Raw genomic sequence first — 16,332 nt, forward strand, 5'->3', positions numbered from 1 at the left:
CAAGCAATGCGACAGGCCGAGGAAGTGGTCCACTGACCGCTCTTCCTCAGCTGAACCACCAGTTAAGCTCCGATCGGCTCCTAGTACTGGTTCTCCCTGACTCTGCTCTCCTTGTTTCTCCCTGGAGCCAGAGGTGCCTCAAAGCTGTTCCCTGATATCGGCATCACCTCATCACCTCTCTAGGCTGTATCAGTAGCCTTGTGCTCCAGATCCACCCCACAGCCTTTCCGAAACCAAGGTGGATAGGATGATGTGGAGATTCATCCGCTCTTAGAGACATATGGAGTCTTGCCTGCCCCCTCTCCCTCCGGAGCAGGGGGCATGCAGTTCGCCTTCATCCCGATCACTCCTTCTCCAATCTGACCACCACTTTCAGAGTCATCAGGTCTGAGGAACCTTGGCATCAAGGGATTGGCACCATTGGTACCTAGTACCTCAACACCGACCGTTGCCTTGAGCGGGTCGGCTCCAATGAGCTCAGAGCCATCTGGCTCTCGGGGATGTAGCCTCGGTGCCGGATCTGAGGGAGTGGTTTTAGCTCCAAGTTTTTCAGAGCAGAGCCTTCTAATCGTAGTCTCGGTGCCTGGAGGTGTGGCTCCAGCTCGCCCATTGATCCATAGGATTATAGACCTGATCATAGCCACAGCTTAGGAGGTTTGTTCTCCTTCTGCCTTTGATGTGGTGGAGAGAGTTCACTCGATCCCATCAAGAAACTTGATGATCATGTCCTCAGAATCCATCCTGGGTCCCTTTGTTTTTGGTCTGGATTCCGTCTTCCTGCCACCTCGGGGACAGCCTGCTGCCTCTCTGCCCCAAGGAGCTCCCACACGGGAGCAGCTGGATGTTTTTGAGTCCTCCCCAGAGACCCCCTTTGAGGAAGTTACTCGAAAATGCATGTGTAAAAGGAGGCACTTGCACTCCCCACCGGAGTCTCTCATGGAGAACATTGACTTGGAGGAAGGGGAGGTTTCCCCCCGATCAACCCCAGAGGATGTCTCATTTGGAGACATCATGGAGATCCTGTGGCAGCACGGGGGGGGTAGTCTGTCCAAAATCCAACCCTGACGAGTTGGTGTTCCTGGAGGCATTTGGCACAGGACCCTCTACTTCCTGGGTGTCCCCTCTCGCAGATCCTCTGGTAGATCTTGTTACATCTCAGGTGTGGAAGCAGCCCGATACAGTCGAGCCTATCCGCAAATGTCCTGCTAAGGTCCTCAGCTCCCCTACAGATAAAGCACACTGGTCAAAGGGACCCCTGTTGATGCCATGGTGGTGGCAGCGGCCAACAAGAAGGAGCTTGCAAAGGAGAGCTCAACGGTCCACTCTCCGGACCAAAAATCTAGGACTTTGGGCTGTTTTGGGAAGTGGGCCTACGCTTCAGCTGTGTTCTCTGTGCATGCGTTGAAATATATGGCACATGTTATTAGGCTTCTGCAACACCTAGTGAAGGAGGTCACCATGTCTACCCCAGGGTCCATATCGGTGGAGGATAAGAAGGTTTTCTCCTCTCAAAAGGCCACCCTCACCTCCATTGCCAATACCTCTATGCTACTTCTCTCTCATGCTACTGAGGGTGCCGTCAGAGCTGCCAGAGCAGGCATTGCCATCAGGCGTCACACCTGACTCCAACTTTGTACCTTCTCGGAGCCCTTCAAGACATAATTTACAGATGCCCTGTAAGATGGTTCCACACTCTTTGGAAAGATGGCATGCGACTGACTGGTCCAGAGCGAGAAGGACCGGAAGACTCTGCCATTGGAATCCACTTCTCAACCCCTCAATGATCCTTCTCCAGGAATCAGCAGGGGGCAAAGAAAATGTGGCTCCAGAAGTCTCAGAGTTATTCCCAGGATACTTGGGTCTCGTCTTCACCCAGAGGCAGAGGGGTTCAACAGATGCCACCCTTGTGGCAGAAGGGGCCCAAGGAACCAAGGGTCTCAGGATTTATTCTCAGACAGGCCTGTATAGCAGCCCTGAAAGGTTGCCCGGCTGCTTATCTCTGGAGGCAGTCATGGCTCGACTCTCTCTACACCCAGCAGCCTGGGAGTCAATTACAGATGAAATAAAATCTCCATTCCACCAGGTTAGAGCCAAGTCTTTTAATAAAAATGCAAATCAACAATGAGCGCTTTCGTCTGCAACAAGGCAAACTTCCTCAGATAAAATCCCACTGGTACAGATAGTTTTTATGCATGGACCCTTCCCTTCAATTATTCAGTTAAAATCAAACAATTAAACAATTATGAAAATGGTTAAAGAAACACTAGTCTCAACAAAATGCTCAACAAAATGGTTCCTTTTGCAGCTTCTGTGATTTACACATAGCACCAACTGGTGCAGTAAAAAAATATATACATATATACAAGTGTATATATGTATGTATATATTATTAATCAATTGTATCTGCATCTTGGTAATATATATGTTAAAAGTGGTAAAAAAATTTTTTGACAAAAAGTTGTGAGTTTGTATATATGTGTATGAAATTCAAAGACACAATGGAATTTGTAAAAGATTCATAGAGAACTGTAATGTTTTACAAATCAGCTGTAAAACCAGCGAATCTTTAGCCAAACTGTTACTGATCAAAAAACCAAATATTGGTTGAACAAATGAACAAGGTACTATGATAAAATAGACCTGGGAATAGATAGTGAGAAAACATTGTGTCCAAAAGGACCCAGGTTTAAAAGACAAGCATTGATAGAATATGGCTTACACACCTAATTTCCGGGAATGCTTGCCTAACAAAATAAATTTATAAATTATAAATCTGTTTTAATCTAATGAAAAGTCAAACTTGGTACTTGTGTAATTTTGATATAATTTTATACACTGTTAGCCTTGCCTGTTAAGATTGCCTTAATATTAATATATTCATTAAGCCTGGGATAGATGTTAGACCTAAGTCTCAGTTGCCATTTGATCTCCTTCTGTAACAGTAGGTTCTTGGTATCTCCTCCCCTGGGGTCTATATTAACAAGGTCAATAATGCCAAATTTGAAAAGTGGAGTGGAAGGACAAACTAAGGTATGCTTATAGAGAGAACTGGTTTCCTTTCTAGTTCTGATGTCGTTTCTGTGTTCGTATATCCTTTCCTTGAGTGCCCGTTCCGTTTTGCCCACGTAAAAACATGGACAATGACCACAAGTTGCCAAGTAAACTACCATCTTGGTCTGACAATTGCCCTTACAGAATTTTACTGTGCTTCCTAGTCCATTGTTCAAGGAAATGCTGTCTACTAAATGGATGCATGAACACTGAACACATCTACCACACGGGTGGGTACTCCTAACATATCTAGAAGATGTATCCCTTCCTTCTAGGGTTCTCTTAAAGTTGGTACCCACCTTGTGTATAAAGGTAGGTTTACTTCCTACTACCTCCATGATGTCTGAATTGGTCTTAAGTATAGACCAATTATCCTGCAAAATCTTTTTAAAAAACACGGAAAAGTTGTTGTGTTCAATAGAACATGCTCCTGAAAAATCTTTGGGTTCCTGTACAATTATTATTATTAGTCTTATAATTATTAGTCTTATTTTGTTCCTGTTCCGTTTCGCTTTGGGAGAACCATCTGGTTTTGGACTGAACTTGACTGTGGTTTTTAAACTGCTTTTTGTCACTGGTACTTTTCATGGATCAGTCACCCAACGATTCCACTATCCTTGGGGTGGATAACGTTTTGGATTCAAGTGTTACTTTACTTCAAACCCAAAATGAAGTTTTCCAGTTAAGAGAGGAACTTTCGTCCCTTCGGGGAGATTTAACTAAATTAATTGATTTGTTCACTCAAAAAGAACCATCCGAGGGAGCTATTGCTAGTCGCAGAAGAACCTCTGAGGGTCCGATGTTGCCTGTGACATCATCACCTTCTTCCCTTCATGGAGTCCTTGGTGAAGAAAAGAGTTTAATACGCGAACCCAGGTGCTCCGTTATTGCAGGACGACAAGGAACCAGTGAATTTATCAGATGTAGGAGACACCCTTGGTTCTAATCGGGCTACGGCTCAAACAGGTACTGTTTCTAATCATTTAATATATCAGCAGAACCAGGGTTCAGCTCCCGTTACATCACAAACTGATTTGGGGGAAGGCGTTGGTCGTCAAACGTGTTTTATGGACATTTTAGAAAAAAGATATGTTTTTCTTGATTCACATGATCGTGGGAATCAATATCTTCCAAGGAAAAAATACTTATGTAAATGAAAGTCCAGCTCTTACCTTAAGAGACATGATTTATGGTTTTGAAAAGTCATTATATAAATTTAAATGTTTGCAAATAGAAAATAATTATTTACACTTGTGTCTCAACAACAAGATAGTTCCTCAGGGGTTATGGTTTTACAAGTACCCCTTTGGTATCTTATACACAGCAAATGTAATGAAGGAATTTCAATGTTTTTTTGATGAATGTGGTTTTTCTTTGGTGTTGAAATTAATTAAGTATAACGATGTGCAGTTAAACAGTTTACTGATAGAATTGAACAGTTTGCATCAAGATATTATTAAAGACTTGTTATTTGAACAATATCAAGATTTATATGACAAGATTTTAAAGAGAACTGATACCAGGGTAGAAAAAGTGTTTGAGAGGAAACAGAATAAGTTTTTTAGGGACAAGGAACAGTATGTTGCAGGAAAAAGTTATCCCAAGCCTCTTCATACCACTAACCACGTTTCTGATACAGGTACTAGGGAGGGACAATCTAAAAGGTCAGGTATACCATTACAACAAAATAGGTTGTCATCTAAGTCAGAGAGAATTTTAACACCTGACAGGAACCAATATAGGGAACCACCTGTTTACCACACACGGACACTTGATGAATTAGATTCTTTTCAGGAATCCAATGAAGTTTTTTTAGGTCCATGGAGGTCGGAGCGTCTAGCCAACAAAGCCCAATACGCTCCAATGTTGGATTCTCATTCCAATTTCCATGGGAAACATTATGGTTGGAAAAGCAGGGGGACAAGGGGCAGATAGAGTCTATTACTGCACATCCCAATGGAATAGTTTTTGAACACCAGGGGTATAAAATATATAATTATACGGATTTGGATTTGGACAAAAGGCATTTTCAGTTGTTTTCCAAAGGATTCAAATTTGTTAAATCCTTTAACGGTGATTTAGCCCAAATTTTAATCGACCTCAAACTATACCTTAGGAAGTTAAACCTAAGATTAATTTATAATAAAGAGGTCTCCAGGAAGAAAACTGAAGATGGGGACATTTATAGTGCCATCAGAAGGAGTGTATTCAATCCCCCCCCCCTCCATCCTGTTCTGAGTACCTTTGAGAGCATAGTTACCAGAGAAATATATGATCAATATGGTAACAATGTAAAGGGTTTCAAGTACCATTATAATTTGAAACAGGAAGAAGTGAAACTGTTGGAAAATTTAAAACGAGACAACAATTTACGATTTATGGAACCAGATAAGGAAGGAGGGCTGGTTATTTTTAACCAGACAGATTACAAAAATGTTTTAACCAAAATTCTGGCACAGGACAGTACTTACAGTTCAGCATCTTACAATGAGATACAGACTGCTTACCACAGGATTGACTCGCTTTTGGAAGAATATTTGGTAGAACAACGTATTAGTCCAGCAACTTACCATTTTCTCAAACAAACCCACCCCATTGTTCCGGGATTTTTTGGGATACCTAAAATTCACAAAACTATTCTCAACCCTCCTTTTAGACCTATTGTTTCAGCCAGGGGATCCAAGACTCACCCACTGGCTGTTTTTATAGACCAGAACATCAATAAGATAGTGAACCACCATGAACATCTTATTAAGGACTCCTGGGATTTTTTAGGAAAGATTAATAACAATTTATGGTCCAAGGATAGTCTATTTACAACAATTGATGTAAAAGATCTATTTTCCTGCATTTCCAGGAAGGAGGGTTTTGAGTATTTTGAGGAAAGTATCCACAAACATTCTGACCTATCTCTTGACAAGAAACTTTTGATATTGGAATTAATGGAAGTGGTGTTGGATAATAATTTCATCATCTTTGAGGGTGAGATTTACAAACAAGTGAGTGGTGTTGCTATGGTGGCGGCTTGTGCCCCCATCTACACCAACCTTGTTTTACTGGAATGGGAAATTAAACATGTTTTTCAGAGTGCATTTTTTGCCAACATCAAAGCTTATTTCAGATTTTTGGATGACATTTTTGTCATCTGGGAGGGGACTCAGAAACAGCTTGATGATTTTATAGTTAATATCAATGGATGTTATGTGATCCTATCTCGCCTACATTCTGAATGATGGGTTCGGAGCCGATCCCTCGGCTCCGACTCGGCACGCTTATGCCAAAGAGCGAAGTCTCTTATTGGCTGAGCTTACTATATCCCAGGATGCACCACTGCCAGTCCCCCAGATCTCGTTTGCCGCTTCCCTGCAAAGACGTGGTCTCGAGCTGGCTGGGCTGAGTAGCTTTTATTAACTACTTTTTCTGTCAGTTTTTTGCTCTTTTATATCACAAAAGCCGTTTTAACGGCTATCGCTGCCTTTGTGTACGTTTGAGTTGTGAAATTTGTTGTGTGTGATTGGGTTGAGTTTGTTTCGGCCCCCCTTACAATCCAGGGCCTTTTCGGTCAACCTTTATAACTGAAGTTTTTAGTGGTTTAAAGTTCCCGGTCATTACAGCTAAGGTTGTGTTTTACACTATTACTGTAAGCCTTGGGTTTTTTTGTCACAAGCGAATCTATAGTTATTAAATTTCCTGTCAGAAATTGTTTAACATCATGTCTCAAACCCCTAGGCCTTCGGGCTTTAAAAAATGTTCTAAATGTGCTTTTAAGATGTCTGTTACTGATGACCATCTACTTTGTGTATATTGTTTAGGGGCAAAGCACTTGCAGGAGTCATGCAGCGTATGTCACGCTTTTTCCTCAAGGGTCCTCCAGGAGAGGAAAAATAAATTGATTCTCAAGGGGTTAATTAAACCCTCTTTTGAAGAAGCCTTGTCTTCCTCTCCGGCTCCTGCCAAAAGAAAGGGCTTGGTTCCGACCAGTCCGTCGGATCCGACTGCCAAGAGACCTAGGCAGGCCTCTCCTTCGGCTCCAAAGACTTCGGAGCCGAGGTCGGAACAGTCTGCCTCGATGCCTCCAGTATCGACTCCTCGGGCTTCGGAGCCGATGGCTGGGGCATCGAGAGGCGGGTCACCTTCGGCTCCACTGCTCTCGGAGCCGACAAGGGTCGCCCGCTCAGACACTTCCTCCTCGGCGAAGTCTACCTCGGCACCGATGGAATCTGGTGTGTGTGTTTCCTCGGCGCCGATTCTCATCGAGTCGCCTCGGAGCCGGTCCCCTAGTCCCTTGGGGCCGAGGGAGAGGTCTTCTCGAACCCATTCTGTTTCCTCTCGGTCTTCGAGAATGTCGGATTCTGATATAGACAGGGTGCTCCAAAGACTGTTCCAGTCCCCAGTCTTCCAAAAATTTGTTTCGGTTCCGATCCAGTTGGCTTCGGAGCCGATGACCATGACCCACCCATTGCCATTCCTCCTCCGACTGCTTGGCTCCGTGAGCAGGTGCTCTTGGAGCCGGTGGAGATTTCAGGGTCGGCTCCGACCCTTACTCCAACCCGGCCTCGGGTCCGAGTTTGGTACGTGGACTTCTTCGGCTGGACCCGAGGGTGATGTTTGGGACCTATGCTTTCGGTTCGAGCCTCCCTCTCGGTGCTTGCTGCGGGACTTCCGTCTACCATCATGGCTCGGAGACCGGACACTCCCAGGATTCTGGGGTCCGGCTTTCAGGGCCATGAGGAGTGCCTTGGCCAAATCCTCTTGCCATCTCTCCGGTTTTACCAGCACCTTCCTGGGCGTGGAGACTGGGTCTTTGGCAGTTCCCCTGTCCGTAGCCAGCGGAGCCCGAGGCCTGAGGTTACCCCAGTGGGGTTCCCCTCCTCCTGAGGGTTCTTCGAGTTGTCTTCAGAGGAACCCCAAGGAAGAGATCGTGCAAGAGGAAGCACGTGGACTCCCCGAGTCTATTACATCGGACACTGATATGGATGATGCGGAGGGGTCCCTAAGTCGTCCTCGGATGATGTCTCTTTGCAGACATCTTAGAGATCCTCAAACAACGAGGCGGCTGGATATCCAAACCCCCTCTGCGGACGAATCAGTGCTCCTCAAGGCCTTTGGGGCTCAGCCCTCCGCCTCCTGGGTGTCTCCGCCCTTGACGAGCTTCTGGATTTAGTTTGTCAAGGGCGTGGGAACATCCGGATACCGTGGAACCAGTCCCTTCTCGTCCAAACAAATTTTTATCTGCTCCCCGAGAAGGAGTTCCTTACTAAAGGCGTGGCTGTAGATGCCATGGTGGTGGCATCTGCTACACAACAGGACGTGGCAGAGGCTTCAACGTCCATCCATCCTCCTAATAAGGAGTCTAGGAGTATGGATAGGTACGGAAGCGCACCCTGACTTCAGCGGCCTTTACCTTAAGGTCTCTGAATTATTTGGCACATTTTACCAGGCTTCAGAGGGATCTGGTCAAGGAGTTGTCAGATTCCTCTCGGGTAACCTACCTGAGCAGCTAGCCCAGTCCGTTAGCTCTCAGTTGGCTATCCTTACGTCAATTGCTAACTCGTCCATGAGGCTCATTTCCTATGCGGCCGAAGGGCGGGTAGAGCGGCAGGCACAGGCGTTGCTCTACGTAGACAAGCCTGCCTCCCCTTGTGTCAGTTTGCGGAGGCCTTCAAGTCTTCCTTCGGCGACGCTCCCTTTGATGGGCCCTCATTGTTTGGACCCAAGGTGAAAGACACCCTTACCGCTGTGAGCAAGAGGGAAAACGTTATCTGCCGTAGGGGCCCGTTATTCCACTCCCTTTCGGCCTTACCCCAAGGCCAAAGGAGGGGGGAAAATGTGGTTCCGAAAATCTCGCAAGTTTTTCTCCCAACAGCAGGAAGATTCCCCGTCCAGAGGCAGAGGGCGGGAAATTTTTCAGGAGACGCCGTCCCAGAGGCGGCAGAGGGCCCCGCAATTCTGGAGACCGCGAGTCCTTTCGTGGCTCTTCAGCCTCCCACACGTCATGAGGGATTGCCCGGCTGTGCTGCTCCGGAGCCAGTCGGGTGTCGTTTTGCCAAGCACCTAAAAGCCTGGGAGTCAATCACTCAGGACAGATGGGTGCTTCGGATCATTGCCGGAGGTTACACCATCCCATTCACATTCTCGCCCCCACCGTCCAAAAGAATCCCGGACCCACCACCCAGTCAAAGGGAAATGGCAGCCGCAGAAGCTTTAAAGCTGCTAGAAAAGGAGTCATCCAACCGGTCCCCACAGACCAGATCGGATCAGGAAATTACTCCAGGTTCTTTTTAGTGCCAAAAAAGACAGGGGACCTGAGACCAATATTGGATCTCAGCAGACTGAACCAATCCGTCACGAAATCCAAATTCGAATGGTCACGTTACAATCCATTCTCCCATTGTTGGAGAAGGATGTTTGGATGTGCTCCATAGACCTCAAGGACGCCTATTATCACATACCGATACATCAGGCGTCCAGAAGGTATCTGCGCTTCAGCCTGGGAGTCAGTCATTACCAATTTTGCGCTCTGCCCTTTGGTCTCACCACAGCCCCCAGGGTGTTCACCAAGTGTTTGGCAGTAGTGACGGCTCACCTGAGAAGTCTTGGATTCCAAGTGTTTCCCTATCTGGACGACTGGCTCCTGACTGCCACCACCAGGCATCTACTAATGGACAACCTCAAAGCCACCATCTCCCTGGGTGTTACCCTGGGGATTACATTCAATTGGTCAAAGTCTGTCTTGCTGCCCTCTCAACGCATAAAGTTCATAGGAGCAGAGATAGACTCAAGATTGATGCGCGTCTTTCTTCCTGCCGAAAGGATCCAAACTTTACAGGGCCAAGTTCAAGCTCTGATCTCGAGATCCAAAGCCCCAGCCAGGATGGTCCTACAGGTTCTAGGCTCAATGTCTGCCACGGTACTTTTAGTTCCTCTAGCAAGGTTACACATGAGGATTCTTCAGTGGCTCTTGTCAACTCAATGGTCCTTTCAGGATCTTCCCCTCAATCACCACATCATGATTACGGAAGTATGCAAAAGGGACCTTCGCTGGTGGCTTCAAACATCCAACTTGGATCAGGGAAAACCCTTTGTTCTCCCCCCTCCAGTGGTTACCCTGACGACAGATGCCTCCCAGATAGGGTGGGGGGGGCATTGTCTGGGCAGGCTAGTTCAGGGCTCCTGGCTTCCGGACGAAGCTCTTCTCCACATCAACGTGTTGGAAATGAGGGCTGTACTGCTATCCCTGCAGGCCTTACACAAGTTTCTTCCTCAGGGCATCATCGCCATCCACACAGACAACATGTCGGTGGTTTGGTATCTGAACAAACAAGGAGGGACCAGATCGTATCCCCTTTGCAGAGAGGCCATGAGAGTGTGGGAATGGGCTGTAGCTACCAACCGCTTCTTGGTAGCGACCCACATCCCGGGAAAGTCAAATATATTGGCGGACAAATTAAGCAGGACAATTCTCTCTCCTCACGAATGGTCTCTAAACCGCACAGTAGCAGCCCAGGTTTTCAAGAGATGGGGACGCCATGCTGCGACCTATTTGCAACTCCACAAAACACCAAGTGCCAAAGGTTCTTCTCCTTGATTCCACATCAGGAAGTACCAGCCATGGATGCTCTAGCACAACCTTGGCCAACAGGGCTACTTTATGCCTTTCCTCCAATACCACTCCTTCCCAAAGTTATTCAAAAGCTTCTCAACTAGGGTCTTCAATGATTCTGATTGCCCCATACTGGCCTCGTCAGATATGGTTTCCTTACCTAAAAAGCATGCAGTGGACGATCCGTGGACCTTAGACCTGATCCCGGATTTGCTAATCCATCAGTCGGGACATTGGCATCAGTCCCTTCAATCTCTGAAATTGACAGCTTGGCTCCTCCACTTCCAACCTTAGTTAGAAGTCACACACTAGACCCGGAAGTTGTTCACATTTTATCTTCGGCCCACAAACCCACCACTAACAAATTGTACCTCAGTAAGTGGAAGAGGTTTGCTATCTGGGCTCAACTCAAGGGCTTAGACCCTATCACTGCTCCTGTCCCAGAGGTTTTGAAATTCTTAACATCCTTGTTTAATCAGGGATCTTCTGTCTCAACTATTAAAGTCCAACTAGCTGCTATCTCGAAATTCCATGAATCCACGGATCCTCCGTTGATGAGCAGCAGACTATGCAAAACGTTCATTAAAGGTGCCAGTCTGTTAAGACCACCGGTTTTTCATCCTGCACCTCCGTGGGATCTTGATTTGGTGCTTCGTGCATTAACATCTCCCCCTTTTGAACCGGCTGCTACATGCAATTAAAATATCTGTCTTGGAAAACGGCATTCTTAGTGGCTATTACCTCTGCAAGAAGAGTCTCAGAGCTTCAAGCCCTGTCTATTAAACCACCGTATTTGATTTTCCACAAAGATAGAGTATCACTCAGGCCTAATCCATCCTTTGTTCCAAAGGTCTGCTCTAGTTTCTGTCTTCAACAATCTCTAGAACTACCAGTTTTCTTTCCGAAATTCTCTAATGAAGCAGAATACACTCTCCATAAATTGGATGTTCACAGGCAATTACGTTTTTATTTAGACAGGACTCAGCAACTTCGTAAGTCAGACCAGTTGTTTGTGTCCTTCTCAGATAATAAATTGGGCCAAACCATCACGAAAGCTACAATCTCAAAATGGATCAGAGATTGCATAACTCAGGCCTATTCTTCTTCGAATAAACATCTTACATCATCTATCAAAGCTCATTCTACCAGAGCTATGGCTACTTCTATAGCCTTTCATTCCAAGCTCGCTATATCGGAAATTTGTGCTGCGGCTACTTGGTCCAACCCGCACACTTTCATTTCCCACTACAAATTGGATGTGGCATCTAAAGGACGAGCATCATTTGGTTCCACGGTACTCAGGAGTGTTTTCCAGTGAGCCACCCAGGATTCAGGTGCTAGGGACGCTGTCCCATCATTCAGAATGTAGGCGAGATAGGATCACATAACATCTTTTAGTTATGTACTCACCATAACTTCAGATGTTTGGGATCCATCTCGCCTACATTCCTGATACCCACCCGCCTTCCCCCTGCCTTGCAGATCAGAAGAGATGGAACGGTTTTGAGCTCCACTGTTTTTATCTTGTTTCATCTGACGATGTTATATAAGCAGGGTATGCATGTGTGCATGTATGCGGACAAACTAGATCTGGGGGACTGGCAGTGGTGCATCCTGGGATATAGTAAGCTCAGCCAATAAGAGACTTCGCTCTTTGGCATAAGCGTGCCGAGTCGGAGCCGAGGGATCGGCTCCGAACCCATCATTCAGAATGTAGGCGAGATGGATCCCAAACATCTGAAGTTATGGTGAGTACATAACTAAAAGTTCTACATCCTTCTTGTCCTTTACATACCAAGTAAACAGTAACAGTATCAGTTATCTGGATATTACACTTATCAAAACCATGGGAGGGTTTAAATCCAAGATATATAGAAAATCCACTTGGTGCAACAGTTACCTCCATTTTGACAGCCAACATCCACATTTTCAAAAAAGAAGTATTGTAAAAGGACAAGCTGTTAGGGTGGCCAGGATGACATCAGATTTTGAAGACCTACAGGAATTCACCCTTTTGGGTGAAATGTTCCGGGAGAGAGGGTATCCGAAGGAGATGTTAGGTGAGATCCTGGGTGAAGTGTATCAGGGATGGGGTGCTCGTTACAAACCATTACTTGGCCAACGGTTGTCTAGTCAGGTCAAGATTGTACAGGAACCCAAGGATTTTTCAGGAGCATGTTCTATTGAACACAACTTTTCCGTGTTTTTTAAAAAGATTTTGCAGGATAATTGGTCTATACTTAAGACCAATTCAAACATCATGGAGGTAGTAGGAAGTAAACCTACCTTTATACACAAGGTGGGTACCAACTTTAAGAGAACCCTAGAAGGAAGGGATACATCTTCTAGATATGTTAGGAGTGCCCACCCGTGTGGTAGATGTGTTCAGTGTTCATGCATCCATTTAGTAGACAGCATTTCCTTGAACAATGGACTAGGAAGCACAGTAAAATTCTGTAAGGGCAATTGTCAGACCAAGATGGTAGTTTACTTGGCAACTTGTGGTCATTGTCCATGTTTTTACGTGGGCAAAACGGAACGGGCACTCAAGGAAAGGATATACGAACATAGAAACGACATCAGAACTAGAAAGGAAACCAGTGCTCTCTATAAGCATACCTTAGCTTGTCCTTCCACTCCACTTTTCAAATTTGGCATTATTGACCTTGTTAATATAGACCCCAGGGGAGGAGATACCAAGAACCTACTGTTACAGAAGGAGATCAAATGGCAACTGAGACTTAGGTCTAACATCTATCCCGGGCTTAATGAATATATTAATATTAAGGCAATCTTAACAGGCAAGGCTAACAGTGTATAAAATTATATCAAAATTACACAAGTACCAAGTTTGACTTTTCATTAGATTAAAACAGATTTATAATTTATAAATTTATTTTGTTAGGTAAGCATTCCCGGAAATTAGGTGTGTAAGCCATATTCTATCAATGCTTGTCTTTTAAACCTGGGTCCTTTTGGACACAATGTTTTCTCACTATCTATTCCCAGGTCTATTTTATCATAGTACCTTGTTAATTTGTTCAACCAATATTTGTTTTTTTGATCAGTAACAGTTTGGCTGAAGATTCGCTGGTTTTACAGCTGATTTGTAAAACATTACAGTTCTCTATGAAATTTTACAAATTCCATTGTGTCTTTGAATTTCATACACATATATACAAACTCACAACTTTTTGTCAAAAAAATTTTTTTACCACTTTTAACATATATATTACCAAGATGCAGATACAATCTATTAATAATATATACATACATATATACACTTGTATATATGTATATATTTTTTTACTGCACCAGTTGGTGCTATGTGCAAATCACAGAAGCTGCAAAAGGAACCATTTTGTTGAGCATTTTGTTGAGACTAGTGTTTCTTTAACCATTTTCATAATTGTTTAATTGTTTGATTTTAACTGAATAATTGAAGGGAAGGGTCCATGCATAAAAACTATCTGTACCAGTGGGATTTTATCTGAGGAAGTTTGCCTTGTAGCTCATTGTTGATTTGCATTTTTATTAAAAGACTTGGCTCTAACCTGGTGGAACGGAGATTTTATTTCATAGTCTTTTTGGACACTTTTGGAAGTCAGTCAATTACAGATGATCAGTGCGTGTTGCGAATCATATCCAGAAGATATTCAGTCCCCTTCTTTCAGAGGTCAATTCAGGCCAAATACCTCCCAGACATTCCACCCATGCAAAGGGAGGCAGCAGCACAGGAAATTTCCAAGCTGCTAGAAAAACGAGTAATCCAAACCGTCCCCCCAGACCAGTCTGGATTAGGCATCTATTCCAGGTTCTTTCTGGTGCCAAAAAAAAACAGGGGACTTGAGGCCAATTCTGGATCTCTCTACTCTGAACCTGTCAGTTGCCAAGACGAAATTCCGGATGGTCACTCTGCAATCTATCCTGCCCTTCTTGCAGGAGAATGACTGGATGTGCTCAGTAGACCTTTAAGGTCTGTACTATCACATAACAATGGACAGATGCTGTTAGAAGTTGCTCCGCTTTCTGCTGGGGGCCAAGCATTACCAATTCAGAATGCTACCCTTTGGTCTCACCACAGCCCCCATGGTGTTCACCAAAGTGATGGGTGTGGTAGCAGCTCACCTGCAGCCGCAGGGCTCCCAGGTCTTCCCCTGCCTGGATGATTAGCTTCTTTCCGCCCCTTCTAGGCATCGACTCTGCCAAGCCAAGGACTTTCTCATCCAAACCACACACCAGTTGGGCATCACCATAAATTTCAACAAATTCCTCTTAGAACTGGTTCAAATTCTGGATTTCTTTGGAGTCTGGTTGGACACCATTCAGACCAAGGCTTTCCTGACACCCGACAGACTTTAGTCCCTCAAACTTCATGTCTTGCACATTCTTCAAGTTCCATCTCCTCCAGTGGAGTTTATTTTAAGGGGGTTGGGGTTCATGACGGCCATGATCACCCTCGTTCCCACAGCTCAGTTACACATGAGGGTGCGCTCCAATGGACTCTGGTGGTCCAGTGGTCATTTCTAGATCTACCACTGTCACATCCTGTTCGCCTATAGCAAGCATGCACAGATTCTCTTGTCTGGTGGATTCAGTCCCCGGAACTTGTTCATGGTCGCTCGTTTATTCTTCCCACCCCTCTGACCATGGTGACCACAGATGCCTCCCTACTCGGGTGGGGGGAGCATTGCTTGGAACAGATAGTTCAAGGCACGTGGTATTCCCTGGAAACCCAGTTGCATATCAACATCCTGGAGATGAGGGCAGTGCTAAGCTCTTCATGCCCACCTTCCCCTAGACACAATTGATATCCATACAGGCAACATGTCTGTAATCTGGTATATCAGCAAACAGGGGGGAAACCAGGTCTTATCCCCTTTGCCGTGAAGCCATGAGATTGTGGGAGTGACAATCAACACCGGCCATTTTCTGGTGGCATTGCACATTACGGGGAGGTCCAACATTCTAGAGGACAGGCTCAGCAGGTCTATCCTGATGCCTTATGAGTGGTCTCTGAATCCTTCAGTAGCAAAGCAGATCTTTCTAAAGTGGGGTCAGCCTTGCTGCAATATATTCGCCTTTCCTTCCAGTGTGAAGTGCAGAGAGTTTTTTGCTTTGAATCCCCCTCCAGGGGAGTCCCCAAAGATACTCTAGTTCATCCATGGCTCTCTGGTCTTCTCTATGCTTATCCTCCTATTCCCCTGATTCCAAAACCCCTTCAGAAAGCACAAAGACTGGGGAGCTCAGTCATCCTCATTGCCCCCTTCTGGTCTCGCCAAGTATGGTTCCCTTCTCTGTGGTCTCATGTAGTGTGTTCTCCGTGGAGGTTGGATTCAGTTCCGGATCTGATTTCACATCCCTCAGGGATCTCACATCTAGATTTGGCCAGTCTGAAGCTCACCGCTTGGCTGCTGCAATTCTCATGATAGTTAGGACTCCTGAGCTATCTTTATCGGTTAAGAAGAATTTGGTAGCAGCTCATAGATCTTCCATGAGGAAGATTTATTTGAGTAGGTGGAAGCGTTTCTCCATTTGGGCATCTCAATGGAATTTGTATCCCTTCACTGCACCGGTTCCTGTTATCTTGAAGTTTCTGGCAGGCATCTTTCAACAAGGTGCTGGCTTCTGTACAGTTAAAGTTCAGCTTGTGGCTAGGGGATAATTCAGCTTCTCTA

The 16,332-nt window shown here is 45.3% G+C and overlaps 1 protein-coding gene across 1 annotated transcript in view; it reads left to right on the forward strand.

Moving 5' to 3' along the window:
• The window catches only part of HYDIN (HYDIN axonemal central pair apparatus protein), a 6,673,197-nt gene that overhangs the window by 2,633,054 nt on the left and 4,023,811 nt on the right, over positions 1-16,332 (forward strand). The window contains exon 25 of the mRNA XM_044079523.1: positions 5,379-5,591. Coding sequence (XP_043935458.1) covers positions 5,379-5,591 — 213 coding nt within the window. The remainder of the gene's footprint in view (positions 1-5,378; positions 5,592-16,332) is intronic.

Source organism: Protopterus annectens, chromosome 8.part0 (genome assembly GCF_019279795.1).
Source record: "Protopterus annectens isolate FY-2018-M chromosome 8.part0, PAN1.0, whole genome shotgun sequence".
Lineage (NCBI taxonomy): Eukaryota > Metazoa > Chordata > Ceratodontiformes > Protopteridae > Protopterus > Protopterus annectens.